The sequence below is a fragment of the Enhydra lutris genome, unplaced genomic scaffold (genome assembly GCF_002288905.1).
Source record: "Enhydra lutris kenyoni isolate GAN:26980312 unplaced genomic scaffold, ASM228890v2 scaffoldscaffold28, whole genome shotgun sequence".
NCBI lineage: Eukaryota > Metazoa > Chordata > Mammalia > Carnivora > Mustelidae > Enhydra > Enhydra lutris.
The window spans coordinates 21,392,151-21,417,464 of NW_019154112.1; the positions used below are offsets into that span (position 1 = coordinate 21,392,151).

Below are 25,314 nucleotides of genomic sequence, written 5' to 3' on the forward strand. Positions count from 1 at the left end.
ACCACCATACTAGTGTACATAAATGTGCTGGCAGATGCTCTCCCGAGCATTAACAATGCCATAAAGAGAGGCAGATGCCAGATTCTTATTAGGCCATAGTCCAGTTTCTAACTGTGACGTTGAATCTTGGTTACATGGGTGAATTTGAAATTGTCAATGATCACTAGCTGGGAAAATTGTTGTGAACCTCATGGACAGGTTAAACAAGTGTGAACTGTTCAGCCCCTGATTTGATGCACAACTCAAAGATTTAGAAAAATGGCAGAATAATCTGCTCCTGTCCTGCCAGTTAGGTTTTCATTCCTGACAACCTCACTGGCATCATGGATCATGAGGAAACAAAACAAAAACACACAGGAGGGAAAATCTCGGGATTCTTTTTCTAGGAATTTAATACATGCACATAAGATGCTTCAGTTGAAAAAATTGTTAATATCTCTAGAGCTGATAGATGGCAGACTGATATTCTTGAGAGACTGGATTATCAAGTATTGTTATTTAACATTCTAATATAAATGTTGAGATACTGATACCAATAATTTTCCTAAGTTAAAGGAAGTATTACTCATGTAAGAATCAATTTAAATGCAATCTGTATCAAAATACCAAGAACATTTTTCAGAGACCTAGAACAAACAAAACAAAAACGTGTATGGAACCGCAAAAGACCCTGAGTGGCCAAAGCAACCTTGAGAAAATAACAACAACAACACAACAAAAAACGACAGCAAAAAAACCAAAGCTGGAGGTATCACAATTTCAGATTTCAAGACCACAAAGCCATAGTAATCAAAACATTATGATAACTGGCACAAAAATAGGTGCATAGATCAATGGAACAGAATAAAGAGCCCAGCAATAAACCTATGCTTATATGGTCAATTTATGACAAAGGAGGCAAGAATACACAAAGGGGCAAAGACAATCTCTTCAATACATGGTTTTGAGAAAACTGGCTGATTACATGAAAAAGAATGAAATTGGATCACTGTCTTATACCACACACAAAAATAAACTCAAAATTAAAGATCTAAATATGAGACCTGAAACAATAAAAATCCTAGAAGAGAGCACAGGCAGGAATTCCTCTGACATTGGTCATCACAACATTTTTCTGGATATGTCTGCCAAAATAAGGAAAACAAAAGCAAAAATAAACTATTGGGAATATATCAAAATAAAAAGCTTTTACAATGCAAAAGAAGCAATCAACAAAACAAAAAGGCAACCCATTGAATGGGAAAAGATATTTGCAAATGATGAATCCAGTAATTGGTTAATACTTAGAATATATAAGGAACTTATACAACTCAACACCAAATAAATAATCTGATTAAAAAATGGGCAGAGGACTTAAATGGGCATTTTTCCAAAGAAGATATAGAGTTAGCCAATAGACACATGAAAAGTGTTCAACATCACTTAACATCAGAGAAATGAAAATGAAAACCACAGTAAGATACCACCTCACACCTATCAAAATGTTAAAATAAAAACCACAAAAAATAGCAAGTGTTGGTGAAGATGTGAAAAAAAGGAACCCTTGTGCACTATTGGGAATATAAATTGGTACAGTCATTGTGGAAAACAGTATGGAGGTTCCTCAAAAAATCAAAAATAGAAATATCATGTGATCCAGATTCTACTATTGGGTATTTACCCAAAGAAATTGAAAACATTATTTCAAAAAGATATATGGGCTGCTATGTTACAGTAGCATTACTTATAATAGTGTTCAATAGATGAATGGATAAGGAAGATGTGATGCTTGTGTGTGTATATGTACGTATGTGTATAAACACACATGCACACATAAATGCACACATATCTATACTGGAGTATACTATAACCATTAAAAGGATGAGATTATACCATTATGACAGCATGGATGGACTTAGAGGTATTATACTAGGGGAAGTAAGTCAAACTAAGAAAGACAAATAGCCTATGATTTCATTCATACATAGAATCTAAAACAAAAACAAAAACAAATGAAATAACAAGCAAGCAAAATCAAATCTATAAATACAGAGAAAAAACTGATGGTTGCCAGAGAGACAAAGGATGGACAAAATGGGGGAAGGGGAATGAGAGGTGTAAGATTTGAGTATGGAATGAATATGTCACAAGAATAAAAGACATAGCATAAGTCAATGGTATTGTAATATGGTGATAGATGATAGCTACACTTATGGTAAGCATAGCATAACATAAAAGAAGTTGAATCACTATGTTGTACACCTGAAACTGATTACATTGTATGTAACTAATGTATAATTTAATGAATCTAAACTAATGTATTAACTACTATATAAAATTTATGCATTAATTATACTGGAATAAAAAAATAAAATAAAATAAAATAAAATAAAAAAAGAAGAAACTATCCATTGCTACATAATAACTCCCAAATTTAGAAGCTTAAGACAACAAACATTTATTATTTTACACTTTCTGTGGGTCAAGAATGTGATCCCAGCATAAGGAGATTCCCGTGGCTCAAGGTCTATCATGAGGCTGCAGCTGTTGGTGGTACCTGTTGGTGGTACCTGAGGTATCATCCAGTGGTTTGACGGGGATGGATGGAGGGGAGAGATTTACTTCCAAGATCATTGATGTGATGTGGATAGGCCTCAGAAGATCTACTTCCAAGTTCACTCATGCAGGCTGTGTGAACATCCTCACAATGGATGGTTGGTGTTTCACAAGAGAGCTAGACAGTGAGAAAGAGAGAGTAACCCAGATGGAAGCTACAATCCTTTTTAAACCTAATTTTGGAAGGAAGATCCCATTACTTCTGTATTTTATTCCTTAGAAGCAAGTCCATAAGTTCAACCCACACTGAAGGTGGTGCTTATTCAAGGGCATGGATATCAGGAAGTTATTTCTGAGGCTGTCTATCATACTCATGATGACCTAAAGCAGAAGCTAGAATTTTCACAAACAATTCAAGTTTCTCCATTGTAGAATGTGTGAAAATTCTTAACTTTAGTAGTTTGAAATCCATGTTTACTATTTGACAACTTGAACATAAAAGTTTTTCTACAATTATTTCAAGCAATATTTGAGAGTATAATAGTAGTGGGTACTAGGATAGTTTGTCTTGAAATTGGTTCATAAATATTACACTGAGACAAACACCCTAAGTTTGTTGAAGAGAAAGCTGCCATTATGTTTTGCAGAGATATCCACTGCTTCATTTTTATATATCTTCTTCTTCTTCTTCTTCTTTTTTTTTTTTTTTTTGGTAGTATAGATGAGTAAGCTTCCTAGATCGTCTAGTTAAATTTTTCTTTCAGCTGTGTCCATTTGGTCATTTAAAATCACTCATTGATTTTTTTTTTAAATTTTGTTTAAATTTTTAAAATTTGTTTAAATTTTTTATATTTTTTGTTTCTATTAATTAATTTATTTATTTCTATTAAATTATTTTTCAAATCCTCCTTTTCCCCCCCTTTTCCTGGTGTGTATGTGTTTAAATTGTGGTTTCTGGTTCTTTTGTTGTCTCTTTATTTTAAGCATAGTTTTTTTTTTTTTTTTAAAGATTTTATTTATTTGACAGACAGAGATCACAAGTAGGCAGAGAGGCAGGCAGAGAGAGAGGAGGAAGCAGGCTCTCCACTGAGCAGAGAGCCCGATGCGGAACTCGATCCCAGGACCCTGAGATCATGACCTGAGCTGAAGGCAGAGACTTTAACCCACTGAGCCACCAAGGCGCCCTTTAAGCATAGTTTTAAAAATAGTCTATTTCAGATGATTTCATTGTCTCCAGTTTTGGGGTATGTTATACTACATGCTGTTTTATTTGATGACTCCCGCTTATGTTAGATCATTTCTTTATATGGTTTGTAGTTTTGATTTTGAAGTTCTCTTCAATAAGGATTTTACTGCCTGTTGGAATACTGTGGACTGTAAGTTGTTGAAGGGATGCTATGTACTCATAGCATGTGCTCATGTTTGTTCAGTTGGTTTAGGACTAGTTTTTAATTTGTTGACTTGAGGAGTCTACTACCACCCTGAAAGGCTACCAGGAAGTCTTTGATTTTCATCTTTAGAGGAGAATTTTATTTTTCCCCCTTAGATCCTCAGGCTAAATTAAATATCCTTATTACTTCTCCAGACTTCCCTAGGTGTAGTGATGCTATTCCTCCCCTCTACCATTCAGGAGTCACTCCTTGAGTCTTTAGCTTTTTATGGGGAGTTCAGGTTCTACATATAACCTCATATAAGTCCCAAAGTCATATTCATATCCCAAATGGACATTTGATCTTCAACCCCGAGAAATGAGGCTTTTCCTGAACCTGATAAACCCTTGAGCATTCACTGTGTCACTTTACAGATCTCTGATTTTACATTTCTTCTTTTTTGCTGACACCTAAGGTTTTCTACATCTTTTATTTAAACTCACATATATATATATATTTCTTATTATCTTGACTATATGTTATTTACTATTATTCTACTTTTATAGCCGAGGGGCTGTTTGTCAGTAGAGTCAACCAGGTTGTAGGAACTGGACTGAAAAAAAATTGTATAATTTGCTGTTCAACTAGTTCCTTTATTTACCTTATTTATTAAGGTGATGTTTATTCTCCCACCCTTAATTCTCCTTGGTTTTTTTTGGTCCCCAAACTTAGACATCATAACTTCAGATCTTGCCCTAAATGAAATCTATGTCTATATATAGCCCTTCATTTCTTCTCACCCACCAATTACTCCTTATATGTGTCTAGGCACCTACTGTATCATTTTTTTTTATCCTATAATTTAAAACTGTATACATATAACACTTCTGGGGTGAGAAGGCATAAATCCTTCTAGCTGAAAGAAATGCAATTAGTGCTTTGGGGAATTTGAATGTGTCACTGCAAAATCCTGTTCTGTAAGGTAGTGGTATGGTTTGGTATAAAGAGAAGTAATAGAAATGTTCACGACAGAGAGCCCTAGGATATAAAAGTCCCTTTGTGTTTTTCATTTTGAGGTCATTATTCGCCCTTCTTTACAAAATAAACAGGAAGAATTATTTCCGGGTACTAAAGTTCAAAAGTTTGGGGAAAAACTTGCAAAATGAAAACTGAAATACTTAAAGAATGACAACTGAGAAACAAAAATTTAAAGATGGATACTTTCATATCAACAAAGATAGGATTACTATCTCTAAAAGCTGCAAGTATGTCTAGATATTTTCATTGAAAAACCCTACAGTAAATGTCGGCAACTTTACAATTTATGTAACCAAAAGGTGGCAGTGTTCCATTTGGTTTCCTTTGGAACCTCATTTGCTAGAGGTATGAATTTAGACATGTACTCTGCCTCTAATTTGCTTTAAAACAATATTAAGTAATACTGCTATTATCACATGTGCCAAAAAAATAATTATGATGAAGAAGACAAATATTTTTGGCAATAGGCGTTTGAAAGAATTAATTATATCAAACACTTTAATTTGACCAGCCCCAAAAGAGACATTTCCAAAATCAGTATATGGGTGTTTCACACCTTAAAATATTTCATCTGTTGTTAGATTATCTCTTTAGTGTTCTACTCTGTCTTGACTACTGATTGATATGTTTCATAACACTATGCAAGCATTGAATTATGTTCAGCTCTAAGTAATGAGAGAAACAATGTGGGTTTTGTGTTCATAGCAGATAATACATTTTTATCAGTACAACTACAAGTTTTCTTCACGGAACAAATAAATATTTATGGCCATTGATGAGTAGGTTAGAGATCTACACAAATATATAGTTTTATCGTGTTAGTGTGACAATGAAAGCTAAAATAAATGGCTGAAAAAGATTTCAATCCCCAATTTTAAATCTGGTCCAAAATCTTAAATGAAAGCTTACTTGAGGCAAAAATTCTCTTTTACAAGTATATCCTGGCAAGAACTGACCTAACAGTCAATTATTATTAACAAAGTCCAGGTTTCTTAATTAAAATACAAAATATTGGCTCGCCTGCTTAGCCTGAAAGAAGTTATGTCTTGAGGAGACTGCAATTATGGTGGCGCCTTCTCGTGCCACTGATGGTCAGGGCCTGTCAGTGTTTGTATAAAACCCCATTTTTTTTTCTTTTTTCTCTTTTTTTTTTTTCAGCTTTGCAACAGTGCTGTGGATTGTTACTTCATTAGCTCAAAATTGGCATCAAAATTCTAAAACAGAAGTTGAGGGATTTTGTTTTGAGTTTGGTCTGAACACCGAAAAAGTTTCATTTTTATTCTCATAAATGTGGGAAAAAATAAACTCTTCCATTTATTATGGTTACATTTTTGGACTTGGAGATTTTATCTCCATCTGCCTACTGTATATAAAAGTTAGAACTGGCTCTATTTGGCAAATAACACTAAATACAAATTAGTGGACCGTTCATGGCACTTTAAATTTTAAAACAACTTTTACAGAAAGTCTTTATGTGTTTGAATGATAGCTATTTTTAGCTGCTGAACCAAAATTTGTTTTTATGACTGATTTTATCAAAATGAATAAAAACTCATTTTTTGGTTATCTGTGTTAGTGGCAAGGGGTTTCCTTCTTAAAGGGGTTTATTCATTCCTTTAAATCTCCTTTACCACCTAACCTAGGAAAAATGTCGTGTATAGAACAGGTTTGACTAGTTTTAATTTCATCTTTTCTATTCCCTCGCCATCCAATGGAATGAATGCAAATGACAGTGAAGCCCTCCCTTTGGTCAGTGAGAGGAAGAGAAAGAGTCACAAACTGATTGTTTTATCTTGGGCTCATATTACGGTTGTTTACTTCTGCATAGTATTCTCAAGACATCTGTAATAACGTGAAAAAGTAAAACTGTATCTCGTCATTTCCAGAAAACTACTGTTAAAAGCACACACTTCTAAATTCATATGTATTATAGTTCATCTGGTGAGCTTGGCTAGTGTTGTTAATGGGTCACATCGGCATGAGAAAATGTCCTCCAGGAGATCAGCATTTTGACCTTTTGTGTTTTAAATTGCAGGATGCGTTTTGTTGAGTTGTGTTATCAATGTAATAGCAGTCTGTGTGGACCAGCAACCGTGACTACATTTCTTAGACTTTAATACTATATTGGTAAAGTGATAAGATAGGTGAATATTTACTAATGTTTCTTTAAAAGTGGGTGTTGTTTAGCTACAGGTAAATGCTTAGTAAATATGTTTTAAATAAGTAAATGCGCATTAACTCTCTTGGACATCTATCTGCCAAACACTGTACTAGGCAGGGGGATATAAGGATACATAAAAAAAGTCCTGTCCTCTAGGAATTGGTCACTAAATAGTGAAATCTAATGGTACCTGGCATTTGTTATGTGCCGGGTCCTATGCTAAGTCTTTTCACATTTATTAACTCATTTAACCTCATAAAACCCTGTGTGGTAGGAACTGTTATTGTTCCCATTTTAAAGATTGGAAAACTGAGGTTGAGTGCGGTTACATAGCTACGAGATAGGGAAGCCAGCATTTACATTCAGTCTGGTTCCTGAGCATAGGCTCTTATTCACTGTTTTATCTTGCCTCTCCAATTAAAACATACCGATTAATTCTTTCCCAAAATGTTCTAGTTGAAGATCAGTCCTAGGATGTGTTTTACCAAATACCAATCATTTCCTTAAATAAGTGACTCCATGATAAAATTTGCTTGGAAAATACTGTGTACTACCACCACTGCCATTAAAATATCTTTATTTATTCTAAATGTGTACCAGCAAGCAAGTTCTTTGGACAGTCTTATAAAAATTGTTTAGTATTCCTCTCAGTGGACAGTATTCTAAATATTAAACTTGCCAAATGCTATCGTAACAATTGCTTTGCATTTATGGAAGAATATTCATGTACTTTGTCATTAAAGAATCATAATGTATTCTAGAATACATATTGTTATTATTATCCCAGTTTTGTTTTGTTTTGTTTTTTAAGAGGGGCACTGGTGGGGGAGAGGGAAAGAGAGAATCTTAAGCAGCCTCCATGTCTAGCACTGAGCCTGATGGGGGGCTTGATCTCATGACATGAGCCGAAATCAAAAGTTGGATGCCTAAATGAGACCCAGGCACCCCAATATCCCACTTTTTTTTTTTTTTTTTTTTTTTTTTTTAGATTTTACTTATTTATGAGAGAGTGAGAGAGCATAAGCAGGGGACTCGGCAGAGGGAGAGGGAGAGGCAGGCTTACCACTGTGCAGGGAGTCCAGCCTGGGGCTCGATCCCAGGACTCCGAGATCATGACCTGAGCCTAAGGCAGACGCTCAACTGACTGAGCGACCCAGGCGCCCACTCCTACTTTTTTAAGATGAAGAAACTGAAGTGGAGGTGTTGAGTGTCCTTTCTTACATGTAACAAAGTAGGCAGAACCAGCATTACTGCTTGGAACCACTCTGATCCAAATCTAATGCTGTACATTGTGAAAAGTCAATGTCCCCATAGTGGAATACATTTTTATAGGCATGACTATATGCTTTGGACCATCCTTTTTCCTTTTAATATGTTGCTTATTCGAGTCAAAGCTTAGCAATCTAACTCTTCCTCTCTTTTCACTCACCAAGTTCAGATGTGGACTACCTGATTAACACTAATGAAAGACCTCAGGGTAGATGTGTGTTTAAAATGTTCTTCCTAAAAAAAAATAATAATAAAGTGTTCTTTCTTGTACAGTGGAGGAATAGTTAGTTAATCAAACTTATTCTTCTGCCACTGCAGTGGTCTACCACAAGAACAGATTTGAGATGGACTGATACATAAGGAGGCAATATCACTACAGAGAGACATGCTTTATGATCCTCAAGATGTTAATAGATTGTGCATAAAGATAACAGCATGAAATTCCTGGCTTTGTCTAACTTGTCTATCTGTAGACATAACATCTGTAGACATAATACTAGGGAATAATATTTTCATGATGATTTTTAAGTGTTTTTCTCCCCATCAAGAGACTAAACAGGAATATAAACACTGAATCTCAGTGTATCAGTGAGGACCAACCGCTGGAGAAGCTTACAGGAATCCAAATTCTACTGTGCCATGTGCTTATGATAATAAGCTACAAAACACACTGATTTTTATGAAACAGTTTCTCATACAGCCTGTCATTTTTTTTAAAAGATTTTCACTATTTATTTGACAGAAAGAGAGATCACAAGTAGGCAGAGAGGCAGGCAGAAAGATAGGGGGAAGCAGGCTTCCTGCTGAGCAGAGAGCCTGATGTGGGGCTCGATCCCAGAACCCTGAGATCATGACCTGAGCTGAAGGCAGAGGCTTAACCCACTGAGCCACCCAGGTGCCCCTCAGTCTGTCATTTTAATGGGTTCAACAATCCCATGGTGAGGTATTTTTCCCATTCACAGGCGAAGAAACTTAGATTAAGAAAATTAACTCCATCCTGTTACTCTTAGTCATATGATTGCAAGTGATTTTTCCAAGGTTATTCAGACAGTAAGTGGCAAAATCAAGATATGAATCTAGTTTCCTGGCTGACATTCTTCGAGTACATGTTAAGTGATAAGGTGTAGTCAGTACCTACTAGAAGATTCAAGCATCCAATGACAAGGTTAGTTGCAAGGAAAATAGTACACATGTTATAGGGCAATGAGTTAAAAGCTGGTACCCCATGATTTTACTGAATTTATCCTTATAAGTGATTCTGATTCAGTATATTTAGATGATTCAATAATAATGTTTGGTAGAGGAATCACACCCATATATTTTTGGGCTTATAGTTGTAGAATCAAGCACCCATTGACATCTATAGATTTAGAACAGAAAAAGCTCAGACTCGCCAAACTGTTCCAGAGTTCCATGGAAGTTAAGTTTTACCACCTAGATAGTGCTTGAAAACTTGACCAGTTGTGAATGTTGACATCTGTATCATTCCGTTTGAGGGACATTATCAGATTGGTCTTTGTCCAATGAGTCTTTTTCAATGATTTAAGAAGCATGTTTGAAAATATATGGAAATGAGTAGCATATCCACATATGAGGAATTCCTGAATTACATTAGAAATTATAGATGATTTCACTTAATTTTATTTACTTAAAAATGGTCAGAGGATAACATATAATTGATAAGCATTATTTCTAGAGAATTTTCTAGAAGTCTTAAAAGACATTTTAGAAGACTGTATTGAGTGGTACTGCATGTTGGATTAGAGCCTCCTATTTAGAGAACTGTGTTTCATGCTAAGAATATAAAAATGTTGAGAGTAAAATAGTTCATACTTTGGAATCAAGGTAATAATCCAGTATGCTAGGTGTGGACTAGCACCTGGATATAATTTCAGTTACAGGTTAGGTTATTTATTTATTTATTTTTTGTACTTTCAATGTAAGGCTGAATTTTAATATTTCATTAAAATTCGTTCATTTAATATTTCATTAAATATTCATTAATGTTGTTATTTTTTGGCCATGAATGTTAAAAAGTGAATGTTTCAAAAGGATTTATATATGCATCTGAAAACACCAATCTAGTGTTGAGTTGATAAGCTACATATTTGCATCCATTTCTACAGAAGCAGTTTAAACATTAAATGCATTTATCGATGGGAAAAGTATTATTGTACTGCAATTTGATGCTATCAATGCCTTGCTAATAAACATGCAGTGATAGAAAATGCAACTGTTCCAGAAAGAGGAAGAAAGAACTGGAGATTAGGAGGGGGAGGTAGGCTTACCCTGAAGGAAGAGAGAGCTGGTGAAAGGTGAGAGATAAAGAAAACAGTTACACACTTGAAGAGAGTTCTAGATAAGAGACCTAGGAGGATAGGCTTTTGAAAATGGAGACACAGATAAAGAGTTTATTGTAAAATGGAGGAACAAAGATATCAAGAGAATGCCAGGTTGCAGAAGTGAAAATCAATAGCATTTAAATATAGAAAGTAACTGGGGAACAAAGATGGAAAGGAGATTCAGTGCAAGAGGGAACTTCAGAGGTACACATGCACACACGAGGTGCGTCCAAGCACGCACACGCATGCGCACAAACACAGAGGCGCTTCTAAAAATCAAGGAGGTAGGAAAGTTTCCTAACGGAACATTTCCAGTGTAGGCAGGAAAGACACCTGTTATGTGAGCTCAGGTGACTGTTTTAGTTGAATTTAAAGAGTTATGTTGTTGTGGTTCACCCTATGTTACAACCCAAGAAAGAGCTGCATGCAGGGGCGCCTGGGTGGCTCAGGGCGTTAAAGCCTCTGCCTTTTGCTCAGGTCATGATCCCAGGGTCCTGGGATTGAGCCCCACATTGGGCTCTCTGCTCCGTGGGGAGCCTGCTTCCCTTCCTCTCTCTCTCTCTCTGCCTACTTGTGATCTCTGTCAAATAAATAAACAAAATCTTTAAAAAGAAATAAAGAAAGAAAAAGAAAGAAAGAAAGAGCTGCATGCATAGAAGAGCCAAGAGGACCCTGTGATCACAGATGTCACTTTGAAGAATATATTCTTATTCCTTCTGTAATACAATAGCATTTGCTGTATTAGAAATGGAATTTTAAGCTCGTTGTCCGAATACAAATATCTAAGGAGGTTGTTCTAGAAACAACTGACCTCTAAATTGGCAAGAGGAGGGATGGCGTTTTATTATTGTAGTAGGTGCTGAATAAGCTGTACTTAGTGTCTAATGGGTGCAAATGTTTTTGTGGATATAAGCATTGTGTATTTGTTTAAGGAATTTATTGCTTAGCAGCAATCAAGGAAAAATCAAAGGTCTTGTTCTAATTTGGAAACACTATTATGACACTGAAACATACTCTTATTATGTGTGTAATGGTTTAGATGTTTCTAAGACTATTTGTTAGTGGTTCTTAACTCCGGCTACATATTAATCAGTACTAAAAAATACTGGCATCTGGGACTGTCCTCGAGTTATGATTTAATTAGTCTTTGTTGTGGCACAGTCATTAGTATTTCTTAAAAATTCTACCCGTTCCCCTTTGTGATTGTAATGTGCAACTTGATTTGAGATACTTTGCGTTAGAGGAATTTTATATGTTTTTAACTTGAATATTGATAATGGTTGTCTGTCCTCCTCATTATCAGTTATATTTCCTCAGCATGTTATGTCTTAGGAAAAAGAGTTCATATCCTCTCATGTTACAGAATATTAATGGGTTTTAGGTGACAGATGCACACATTTTTTTCTGTTGCTAATGGACAATTTTTGTGATACAGTTGGAGTTAATTTATTAGGCTCTAAATTTATCCTAAACCTTTGGATGTGGATTCTGTGAAATATTGTCTGTTTTGTGGGGGGAAAAAGGTGTTATGGATAAGTAGAGTCATTTATTTAAAAGCATTGCAGATAATAGTAAATATGCTATCAAGGCAATTTTGCAAGGTAATTTTTAAATTTCCTTCAGATTGTTTTATTGGACATATCATGACTAGCACCATTTATGTATTTTATTTTACACTGAGGGTTAATTTGCTTTTCATGAGAATTATTGGGGTAAACTGACAGGTGTGCTCTTCCTTCAACTTTAACACTCCCACAGATTTTGCGTCTGTCAGTATGCTGGTAAAGTTTTTCATCTGCAAAAGTGTAAGCTGTAGAAAGTATGAATTTAGGGATGCTTGGGTGGTTTGGTCGGTTAAGAGTCTGTCTTCGGCTCAGGGTCCCAGGGTCCCAGGGTCCCGGGATCGAGTCTCCTTGCTCAGGGGGGAGCCTGCTTCTCCCTCTGCCTGCTTCTGCTTGGGCTCTCCATCTCTCTGACAAATAAATAAATAAAATCTTTTTTAAAAAAAACATGAATTTAGAAAATTTATTTTGGTATTCTCCAACTTGTCTTATCTAGTACCTTTCCCCATGTCCAGGCTTTTTCAGATCTCACCTCATCCCAGAGTCTCCTGGGTTTCTCAACTCTGTATATACCTGTTTAAGGCTTAGCAGAGGTGGTGTTAATGGTTAATGGTCACTTTCAGGGTCTCCTGCATTACAATATAGGCCATAAAAACAGCACACACACACAAAAAAACCAAAACAACCCTAAAACAAAACAAATAAGCCATTGCAATTCAAAAGAATGAGGTATTAATTGACAGAAGTTGCCCTTTTGGGTCAAGGATGACATTAATTCAATAGACATAACCTAACCAGCTCTTCTTGTAATGATAGACCCAGGCATTTTGCAATTGTTAATGTAATGATGCTTTTCCTCCTAAGTCATTTTGATTGTCTAGTATTGACAGAAGTTTGTACTTCAATTTGTAACTGGGAGGAGGCTCCTAATAAACCAATTTCTTCATGAAAGTAGTAACCTTTAGTGTATCAGGCGAGCCTACCTACTAAGAGATACAGTGATTGCTCAACTTATATGCCTAATGAATCCTTATTCCTATGTTTCCAGAGAGCACTGTTTAAAAAAAAAAAAAATCTCTGGAATATTGTTCATCTTTGTTGAAAAATATGTTGTGTGACCTCTATTAATTGAGTTGTTAGTATGTACTATTTGACATTGATGAACCAAGTAAACTAACCCCCTATTTTTACACAACATTCATTCTAGTTAATCTCTCAAAAAAGGTAGAAATAGCTTGATTAATAGCCATATTTAAATAATTTTATGCTATTAAATCAATTGAAATGATAATGTATGATTATAAACTCTGAGGGGACAAGAGCTTTGTTTGAAGTTTTTGATATATCTAAAGATAGAGCACACAGTAGTCACATAGTAATCATTTAGTAAATATTCATCAAATGAATAAATAATTCCAAATGGTGGGGTATTGTGATGGAGTTTTTAAATTCTAAATTGCTCTGCCAATGAAGACATTCTTTCGTGGCTAACTACGTAACTAACTGCTTAATTGTCCCCTAACTACTTAAAATATTCTGTCATTTGGTTGAGGGATAAAACATCTAATCTAATACCTTGATCAGTTGTTCTCAAGTCAGTCAATTGGGAGTCCATTTGTCACATACAGTCCTTAGGCCTTTCATTAGTAGTGTTTGATTCAGAATAGTTAAATGTTAGTTTGTTCTCCCTTAAGTAACTATTAGGAAGCCTACTCTCATGAAATGATGCAAAACAACCTTAGGAATGTATAATAATACAAAGCATATTGAAAAAATCCTCTTTTCATCTCAAAATATTCACTAATTTCATCATTTATTAAAAATAATACTAAACGTTGACTGTTTCTGGTGACTGTATTTTATTATTAATTTCCAAGTTTTCCTTAAAAGATATTCCTTAGACAAAAAAGTGTAGACTGCCCATGATTGCAACCCCTTTCAGTTACTGCAGGCAAATCTAAGGCGGGGCGGGGCGGGGCGGGGCGGGGCGGGGAGGGTGGGTGGTGGCGTAGCACCACTCAGGACCACTGCTATGTACGCCATATTCTCTCTTTTACATGTGCTATGTTTTTGGCTCAAAAAGAGTGAGCTGAAGGCAGTTTAATATCACAGAAGCTGCTGTGTTCTGCCTGTGCATGTATATTCACCAAGAAGATTCTAGAAGGAGATGTTTTCCCCGAAGTCTCCCATTACTGGCAGTCTTTCCAGTCTCCTCAGCAATCTCCTTTCCACCCTTTCTCCTCATGCCCTCCAACACGATCCAAGATAGCTGCTGCTTAAGGATTTTATGATTGCATTAACATTATTTTGGACTATTTTCCAAACTTGAAAGATAATTTAGGAATGCAGATATCATGTATATTAGGTATCTGTCTTTAACTGCAGTCATGTCTTTCACTGAGGAACTTTTGTTTCAAGGAGAAACCAGCAACGAAACCAGAAGTGAAATATAAAGACCCTTCCAGACAAAACAGATTTACAAATGTTTCAACTTTCTTTTGAACAAGTTTCTTCTGAAAGGTTGTCTATTGGATGTAGGTTGTTTACATATTCGTGGACTAAATGCGTCAAATTTTGGTGAAGGAAAGAGAAAATGAACAGAAAGAATGACAGTAGAGAAGTACCTCTTAGCTGGATTCAATTGTCTCTGTACCCTACCAGAAGGTCACTCCCATTAGTATATAGCCCAGGCAAATATTACATTATGAGAGGTAGGTTTCTACGCAGGCTCCTCTTCTTGAAATGTAATTATCTTTAGGAACAATTCTTGAGATGCTTTGGGTGTTTCTCCAGTCCCACCTTCTTTCTCAGCATATATTTATTCAGTATGTTCAATGACTTATACAACTTTTAAATACATACTCTGAAATTTGGAATGTTTATACTTTGCAGTTACAGATACTTTATCTTTCAAATTGCTCTCATGTATATAAATACACATCTACCTGGGAATCCAAATTATGTAGTAAAATACATTTAATTGAAAATGAATCTGGCTTTTCATTTGGTGGTTAGCATTTCCCCTTTATTCCTGGCAAGTTTTTTTCTTCTTTATTTTCTTTCTCTCATTGCACATGTTGATCCTTTTGAAAAATGAATGTTTGCCAAATCTAGTTTCAGTTGGAAGGGAAGGTTGGGGGAGGGTGGATACTAGAGATTCTGACCAGAAATATTGGCATCTGATTTCCAACACAGAGGTAGGCTATATATGCCTGGTTAAGTGGTTAAATCACAATGACACTGATTGTTATTATAAATCATGCTTTGGGAAAATGAGTTTTTGTGACTCGTGACACCTAAACTCACTTTTATTTTTCATTTGTATCTTAGGAAAAAAAAAAAAAACGTGTGGAAGATAATAAACGTTGTTTCTTCCTCTAGTTTGGCCAATTTTTACTTGTAACTTTATGCTGTACTCTAGAGACATGAAGCGTATTCAGAACTTGATCATTTATTTAAAAATGTAGAGAGAAACTGTAGGCTTTAGTTGGGATTTGTTTTCTAAACACAGAGAAAAAGGTTTTTTGTTTTTGTTTTGTTCTTTTTTTTTTGGTCTCGACGTACTTGATTTGAATCCACAGCAATGACCAAAAATTCTTAGGTTGATTTGGACAGGAAATAAACAACTTCAAGAATTGTAGTGGTTTAAACCCTTTCTTATTGAAATAGTATCCCATCACTTGCTAACAACCTGCACTATCGCTCTTCATGTGGTATCGATTTTATAAAGGTGCTTCATGTATGTTGGTTCTTGGGTCTGCCACTGTGTGTCCGATATGGCTGCTAATAAAGAATCTTCAGTAGGGCAAATATGAAACAGCATTGTCAAGTTTTGGGGCAGTGGGTTTGTATAAGAAAAATGAGGCACACGGTAAGATTCTGCCAGCTCTTTCAGATATCTTGCCTTCACCAACAAACTGAAGAGTTGTGAAAAATATGCCTTCGCTTTAGACACTCAGAGGAAATATTTAAAAAGAGATTAAACAAGAAACCAGGCGCCTCTAAGTAGAGTAAAAGAAAAACATTAAAATTTCATAATAGTTCTAGAATTTGCTCGATAAATCTACACTGGTATCAGAATAATGTCCCAGACAATGAAAGTACTGTGAGCCCTAAGGTTAAGTGAGAGCTTGTAAGGAAAATTATAGCTGCACGAAAACATTGTAGACTTCTAAATTTTAAAGGCATTAAACATAAAGGATAAACACGTACTTTGCTCATTTCCTTGGATTAAGTATGGTATTTTAGAAAGGTGTGCACTTTCCCCATTATACCCATCAAATTTTGAAAACTCAAATTTCAATCTGCATGTAGTCATAGAGAATATTTGACTTGTGTTTATTTGCATGCGTTAAAACAAACCAAAGTACTGAGTATAACTTATGGGAAAAATCTAATTTGTAAGTCTGTTTACATTTCAACTGAAATGTCTTAAGAGTTAAGAATCATGACACTGTATCTTGGGGTATTTGTCTTTCAACCGTAACTGACTTAATAAGAGAAATGGAAATATATTTTTCTGTTTAAAATTTTTGTATTTAAAGATCATTAAAGCTGGGCTATCTCATCACCATTATTAAATTACTATAACTACTGCTTTGGGAGCTAGAATATATTTACTGCTGATTAGTTCTTTACTGTATTTTATTCTAAAAAGATCTGACTGTCATTAAGAAACAACAAATTAACCTCAATTTACAACTCTTCCTTTTATTTTTTAAGAAGTAAATTTTAATAACTCATAAAAACTAGAAATAACCTCAAATATAGAACTGAGATTTATGTTAATTTAGCCACAACCTGAGACTTAATATAAGAGTGTATTAAATGTGTACTATGAAAAGAAAGATATAAAAGAGTACTCTATAAAACTGGTGGCAGAATTTTCAGTGTGCTGCTTAAAACTGGCTTTGCCCCCACCCCAGGACATCTATGCCCCATGTATCACTGTGCTGTGTTAGATGCGTGGCTATAAAATTGTGAAAATGAAGACTTTTCTGGTAGCAGAAGGGTTAAGTTCTTTTTGCTTTACCAGTTTCAAATTACAATGAGAAGCCTCTTCTTTCCCAGCAGGGTTGTGCTTACATTACTCTTTAGATCTCCCTTGAAGAGGGCTGGTATATTTGTGCCTGCTGGAGGTGGAATTAACAGTTAGAAGGAGAAAGGGATTGAATGGACTTACAGGAAGGTTTTCAAGTAAATTCAGGGAAACACATTTACTTGAATAGTACAACCTTGAGTCTTATTTTACACTAAGACGACACAAAAGATGTTAAAGTTATCACCAAGCTGCCGGACAAATATATATTCCAACACCAAGGTGCAGATCAGCATAGATCTGTGATTCAGAAATCAGGATTTGTCTTGGAAAGAGCTCAAGGGTTGAGAAGAACTCAAGAGCAAGTGAAGATAACTTTGGGAACTACAGTTTATCAGAAGATCAACTTTCCTTGATTCAAATACCAAAGGCCTGATTACCATAAATTCCTATAGGAATGCATAGGTCATCTGATCAAATAATTTTATCTGTCTTCTGCTACATCAATGCAGCAAAAACTCTTAACAACTGTGGATAATTGGAAATCCAAGTTTCAGCTTTCTTAGAAATAACTATTCTTGACATATTCCAAAATATTTAAAATAGGACAGGAAAATCAGTGAGGATGTTATGTTCTGAAATGTCACTGTCATGAAGAATAGGTAAATTTGTTTTTTCAGCTACTGGGAAAACGCACCTCCTAGGAACTTAGATTTTTTTTTTTTTTAAAGAGGACAAGAAGGACTAAAAATATCAACTTTTGCTTTTGGACAAAAATGCATCTGACTGTATTTCTACTTAGGAGTATTGTGGGTTTCCTCTGGAGCTGCTGGGTTCTAGTGGGTTATGCAAAAGGAGGTTTGGGAGACAATCATGTTCACTCCAGTTTTATTTATAGAAGACTACGGAACCACGAAAGACGGGAAATACAGAGGGAAATTCTCTCTATCTTGGGTTTGCCTCATAGACCCAGACCATTTTCACCTGGAAAACAAGCTTCCTCTGCACCTCTCTTTATGCTGGACCTATACAATGCTATGGCCAATGAAGAAAATCCCGAAGAGTCGGAATACTCAGTGAGGGCATCCCTGGCAGGAGAGACCAGAGGAGCGAGGAAAGGATATGCAGCTTCTCCCAATGGGTACCCTCGTCGCATACAGTTATCTCGAACGACTCCTCTGACCACCCAGAGCCCACCTCTAGCCAGCCTACATGATACCAACTTTCTGAATGATGCTGACATGGTCATGAGCTTTGTCAATTTAGGTATGTTGTTCTTTTATTTGTTAAACGATGTTATTACTAAGTGGAAGTTTTTCTAATAGTAAAGTAGCAGCCTGGTAGGTGGTCATGTTTATATAAAGTCATTTTCTGTAACTCTCTTCTCCAGCTTCTGTTTCCTCTCTTTCATTGATACAATGTAAGATTTTGCTTTAGGCAACAAAGTCATACACACAGGTACATATATTTAATTTTTTAAATATGAAAAGCTAAAATTAAACACTTATAGTCAGGTAGATTTAGGTCCTTGAAATCTTGTTAAAATTTCAGTCATGCTTTAATGTGTAAATAAATAAGGCAGTAGTCTACAAAAAAGGAAAATTTATGAGGATAGCTGTGCTATGGGCAAAAAAATAATAATACAAATAAAAAAGAAGCGTTTGTAGATTGAAAACTAAAGTGTCTTTTTGGAACATTTTTTTGTTAGCAATTTAACAAACATGTAAGTATACATTTATTTGCCACCTAAAAACTCTCATTTGGCCGAGTCAGCTATTGTGAAAATATCAACATACAATTAACTAAGATCAAATAATTCTGAAAAAGATTACTATCAAAGATTTTCAGGGAGAGATTCTGAAAGTGTGAAAAATACTTTGGAAAAGAAGCTTCAAACTAACATTTCTTAACTTCTTAATGATGAAACGGTATCATACCCATTTGATTGTTTCCAGAAGCAAGAGAAATATAAAACATGCTATGATGGTCTCTACTTATGCAAAATCTTCCCTTTCCTTTAGGATAAAAAAAATGAATCAAAAACTTTTTTGATTAGCAGCATTATTAGAGAATACTTTTTTAAAAAATTATGTTTTACTCAAAGCTGATATTTTTGTGGCAGATTTAAAATATTGACAATATCAAATGGTAAATTAGTGCCCAGTATTTCATCTCTTAAAAATATTAAGGAGTTACCAATTTAGAGTGATTTCACAGGGCTGTATTTTTAAAAATGTTTTAGTAGAGACTAAAGATGAAAATTCGCTATCTTCAGACATTCAAAAAAATAACGTGGTATATAGTCAGTTTTGAAGACAAAATTTTATGAACAAATGTAATCAACTTGAAAGAATTAGAAACATTTTAATGTAAGAACTTTCGAAACTTTGTTTGAAAACTGTAATCTGCTTTGACTTAAAATTGACATGTTTTATCATACTTAATTAAAAACTTCCTTGTATAACATCTCAAAGAAAATAGTCTTTGAAAAGTCAGATAGCAACAAATTCAAATACATGAATGTTTTTGTAAAACATGTTGCTTCATATGCTCTGTTCATTTGCTCTTCGCAATCCTAGCATGAAGGATAAGGTGCTTAATAAATCAAGTTTCGTGTTGCTAGAGACAGAGGTCTCATTATTATAAGTTTCAGTAAGTCATCATTGGTTGCCCTAATCAGGTGTCCTGGAGGCCTTTTCTTCTACATACAATTAACAGGTTTCATTTGGAACCTTCAAGCCATTGAAATATGGTTTAATTTTAAATTAGTTTGATTGCTTTTTCCTAGTATAAGTGATATGCAATGTGGCTCATGGGATGTTTTACTTTGTTGCAATTTCTAAAGTATTATTCAGTAATTTAAAGGAGTTTTAATATTCTAATAGAAGAATTTCAATCTAGCATGATTTACATATGCATAAAACATATCACTGAAAAAATTAGTTCCGGTCACCTAAAATCTGACAGGGCAGACTGTGTCATGTATTTTAAAAAACAATAGCTCAGTCATGAATCTGTTCTAAAATATATATTTTGTTGAAATCAAATATTTTGATCATTCACAAAAGAAATATATTTGTTTTAGGAAGGAATTAAGTAGGATTTTTGAATCTGTATGCCATTACTTTTTATACATTTACACAGAATAAGAAAGCCAAAAACAATAATAAACAGTTTTAGTCAGTGACTTTTAGGGCCATTTTTATCATTAAAGTATACTTATATTTTTAAATCAATGAAATTTTGGTTGTATTGTTTGGATTATAACAACAAAGCAGTTTACTAACTATACCATGAAACACAATTATTTATCTTACTCTAGAGAAACAATATTAGATATAAACTTCAGAAGATATTTATTTTTATCATGCTTGAACTGCTGAATAGTGATTTATCCTCAATAATGAATTGTATTGCTTTTTCTCTATTTAATAATACAAAACTAAATGTCTCATGTAAAATTACTGACAAATTGATTCTGGTACTGAGTTTTTTCTAGTAGCCTCTGAGGAAAATTGAACCACAACTTTATTTTAACCTTAGACTGTGCCTTCTAATATATCCAAAGCTTACAATCAAACACTACTTAGTAAAATGTTTTAACTTCTGTATTTCTTCCATAATAAAATAGGTCAAAGCAGACTTAGAAAAGGTTAAAGTGTAATATCATGATTAACTGCACTAAGAATGTCAGTGGTTCTTAATGTAACATTCATTAACAAATAGTATTTTTTTATGTTCTTAAAAGACTCAGGAGGATTTTGTTCATTTATTTATGTTAGTATCTTAAAAGATATGCATATTGTGGAAACTAAGGGCAAATGATCAAATTAGCCATAAGCAAGGGATTTGTATTGAGGAAGTCACCTGGATATTTAAATATGTGAAAAGAATCTGTTGACAGTTCCCATAATAAGCTGAATTACACTAAAAAGATATGTCCTTTATAAAAACACAAATCTGTGTCATTTTCAAGTCAAATGATGGATTTTCTAGAATTATCTTGTCATTCAGAAAGACATTTTTTCTAACGTTAGTTTTGCTCATCAAGATCAATTAAACTCTGAATCACTTAACAAAATAATCTATTTTTAAAAATTCCAGATGAGATTAATTTTTTTTCATAAATGAAAAATAGATGAGAATTTCCTAAAAGAAAAAATAAAATGTGAATAAATTGCCTTAATGCTGATATAAACAACTGAACATGAAAACAAGCACCTTATTTTGACCTTTAATTTGTTTAAGTGATTTGGGTACTCTGAAGAGACAAATATTAATTATTGTGTGAAGAGAAACTTTCCACTCTATTGGATTCATTATTTTTAGGCCAATTTTTGTCAGTCTCTAGTGTTCAGCTTTTACAGGTTGACTCTTCTGCTTTGTCCCTAAAACTGTTGATCATTCCAGGCGTCCTTGCTCAGTCAATACCATGTCATTTCGTTGAGAACAAAAATATCTTTCTAGTAAATCTTTTCTTTTTTAATCATCTTTTTCAAAAATATTAAGGATCAGTTTATACATCAGATATCTACGCAAATAAAAGAAAAGATTAGGGAACTTGTTTGCAATTTTTAAATAAATCTGTTTACATTAAGATAAACATGTAGTGTATTTCTAAGATCTTTTACAATTTTGTTTGATTACTTGGCAATAGTACAATTAAAATGATACAACACGTGGATGTTTTAGAGGAAAGCACAAAAAACAGTGAAACAGGAAATTTACTTTCATGGTGTTCCCTGTCTACATGTATTTCTCTGATAAAGATGGAGGGTTTTTTGTTTTGTTTTGTTTTGTTTTGTTTTTTTAATGGTTTCTGGTCAGTTGACTTGGAGTCAAAAACTTCTTAGATATATTTTAAGAACATGTATTAATTCTAAGGGATGAAAGTACATGAATGTGTTGCTTGGATTTTTTTCATATTTTATAACAACATATTTAGCATGTTAAGATATGAAATAGAAAAAAAAAAATACTTTCAAAACTTTGAGTTAAACCCTTCTCCTCTTACTTCCCCAAATCATTAAACTCTCCCGGTACTGGAAGAAAAAAATGCTTATGTTCTCGTTTGACAGGTTTGAAAGACATCATTGATATTTATTGTTGCTTTTGGCTGACTCAAGTGCCCAGTGGAGAGGAATTTATACACAGATCTACCTAAAGATGCCTATCTGTGTAGTCTCTCCAACAGGGTTATTAACACTTGTGTAACATAAACTTACCTATAAACACATGCAAGATTTTTTGGGGGGAGGGGGCAGTGATGGGAATGTTGACAAGATGGTCTAAAACCATTATAGTACATATTCATAGATCCGCCTGGAATAACAAATGCTAATATTGGGTGAAACAATACTTCTTTTACACCTTTAACTTTTGAAGAGAGAAGAGGCTTGGGAGGGTGGAAATCTTTCTACTCTCTTCTTTAACAACCTTTTGCATTCATGATCGTGACCCAAGGGATTCTTGTTCTTTAAAGCCATATTATTGTCAAATGACAGGCATGGCTGCAGTGATAGGTATAATCATATAGTTTAATTAAAAGATTTTTCCTAATGTTAATAGCCACTCACAAATAGCCAGTTGTAAAAGTTTATTCAGAATTAACAGCTGGAACTGTGAAGGTATGATAACATAAATTCAGAGGGCATGGGGTGGCCTCACCCACTACTTCCAGTTCCCTCCTTTCATCCATTTTTTCAGTATTGCCTCCCTCTCTCACCCCCTTCCCTCACATGACTTGGCCTTTCCTCTTTAGTTCGATGGTCTCTACCTCCAGGCTTTCTTGGCACTCCTCTCTTTCTGTCCCCACCCCTTCCTGGGGTCCGCTTTTGGTCCTTGTTTCTTCATAGCTGGAGGCTGAGATTAGCTGAAAATCAATTAGTTACAGCTTGATCATTTAGGTACAGTCTCCTGTTTCTCTGGAGTTGAAAAGGAAAAGGTTATGATGTGCGAATTGCAGCCTCCACCCATCAGGAGAAAAGCTCCCCAGGGCATCAGAACTTCTCTGGCTGTTGCCATCCCCTGGAACTATTTCTCCACCATCCCATTCTTCTTTGCCTCCTCACCTCTCCCTGAGGATCCCATTGACAGAACTTAATTGTTTTTGCCTTCCCTATTTTATTACATAATTAAAATTTAAAAGGGGAAATGTAAGGGAAAGTTAGAAAAAAATAAGAAAAAACTGCAGCGCTGAACAAAGATGACACAAAAAAAATGCAATTCTGTTAGTTTATGAAATGCTTTAGCTTACATCATTTTTATTTCACACTCATGGCACATCCATGAAGAGATTAATTCCTTTCTTTAAGTTGAGAAGATAGGAGGACGAGGTAGGATAAAAGGATCAAGAGCAGAGAACAATGAGGATGAGACAGAGAAAGAAATAAAATACAAATTTTCTTAAAAAGCCCTTGGGAGAAAGAAAATGAATGAAATGAGTCATCAGAGGCTGGTCTTGGGGTGTGCAGGTGGAGGGCGTGTTGGGAAATCCTCAGTCCACCTCACTATGACACAGCAGCTAATTCCACATCCCAACCACATCAGCTCCAGGGGAAAACCCTTTCATCCTTCCACACTAAAATACCAAAGTGGGGAAAAAGGAGGGGGCCCTGTGTGTGTGTGTACAAGGAGCATACAGACGAGCTACTCACATTTACAGTCATAAATAATGTAGTGGCTCAGCTTGAAAAAACCACAGGTTAAAGGAAGAGGCTTCCCTGACGCACGGAGAGGGGCTGAGATCAGAGGAGCCACTGAAAGGGTTGGAGCCAAACAATGAATCCCTTGTTCGAAGCCATATTTATGAGTGCTTCTTTGCACCTTAAGTTCATATTTTATTGGCTGGGCTGTGGGATTTCCCCATTTGCTCATCTCTTGAAATAATACCCTTGGCTGAGATCTCCTTTAAAATGCACCAGTCAGCTCTGACAAATGGCTCATTTATTTGGGGAAAAGGGGATGGTGTGATTTTTTTTTTTTTTTTTTTTTTTTTTTTTGATGTCTGATAGGAATATGTAAGGTCCAGTTGTGGATCTTAAAATGGTGACAGTAAGATAAAAATAATAACTGGAGTAGTTACCTGCCGTTCTCCGAGATGTCTGTAAGAGTCCACATAATCAGGTAGTCACTCTTGACTGGTAGGAGTCTTGTCTAAATTAGTACAATTATAATGTCTAAATGAGTTAAAATGGTAAAATTATAATCTAAGAAAGTGAAAACAAAATCTATTGAAGTGTGCGACGTTTAATATGAAGGGAAAAAAAGATCTCTGATTAGTCAGAAGGATCTCTAGAGGTTTTGGGGAGAAGGAAAATGACAACAACCCCCCATAACCAAGGAGAGGGAGGCAGTGAGTTGCGTAAACATTCCATTACAAAACTTAAAAAGCAAGACCTTGTCTGGTTCTAAATAATTTGGTATAGAGACTAAACTAGGGTGTGCGCTGTTTTATAATTTCTAAACACTGAGGATCCCTGTCTTCATGATGATGTGGCCTTTCGTTTTTCTTTTTATAAGCCGCAAAATATTGGTGCTTGCAGGAGAAGAAGCAACCCTGTATTTTAGAAATACGTGAATCGAATTAAACTCTCTCTTAGTGTGTTTACTTCTTTCTGGAAGTAAATAACTTTTATTGTTCTTGTTGTTTCCCAGCTTTCCTCGAGTTGTTAGGAATAAAGAAAAAAGATTGAGAAAGGCAAGATAAGCAGATTTAAGTCTCATCTAGATTTTATTCAGAACTAAGAGGTCAAAAATGAGAGGATTTCTTAACATTTACAAACCTGTTCAGCTCTTCTTATGCTGTATGATATGAAAAACTCAATTTTGCTTGCTATGCACAGGTGTTCCGTCCCTATTGTGACTTTGTGATTAGCCTTCCTATGTAGGAGACACTGTTATTGCCAGTCTTAAGTGCGTGGCCTATTACGGCTCACATGGCTTCAGGGTTTAATGATAGGTTAAACGTGATTGTGTTCCTTTCGGTGTTTCTATCGCA

The 25,314-nt window shown here is 34.9% G+C and overlaps 1 protein-coding gene across 2 annotated transcripts in view; it reads left to right on the forward strand.

Annotated features, from left to right (window-relative positions):
- The first annotated feature begins 18,037 nt into the window (after nt 1-18,037).
- Nucleotides 18,038-25,314, forward strand: part of LOC111152343 (bone morphogenetic protein 5) — a 115,252-nt gene continuing 107,975 nt past the window's right edge. Inside the window, exon 1 of one of the 2 annotated variants that reach the window (XM_022510846.1) lies at nt 18,038-18,581. In XM_022510846.1, the coding sequence (XP_022366554.1) occupies nt 18,092-18,581 (490 nt within the window). In that variant the 5' untranslated portion in view covers nt 18,038-18,091. The remainder of the gene's footprint in view (nt 18,582-25,314) is intronic. The other variant, XM_022510845.1, reaches the window with a different exon arrangement.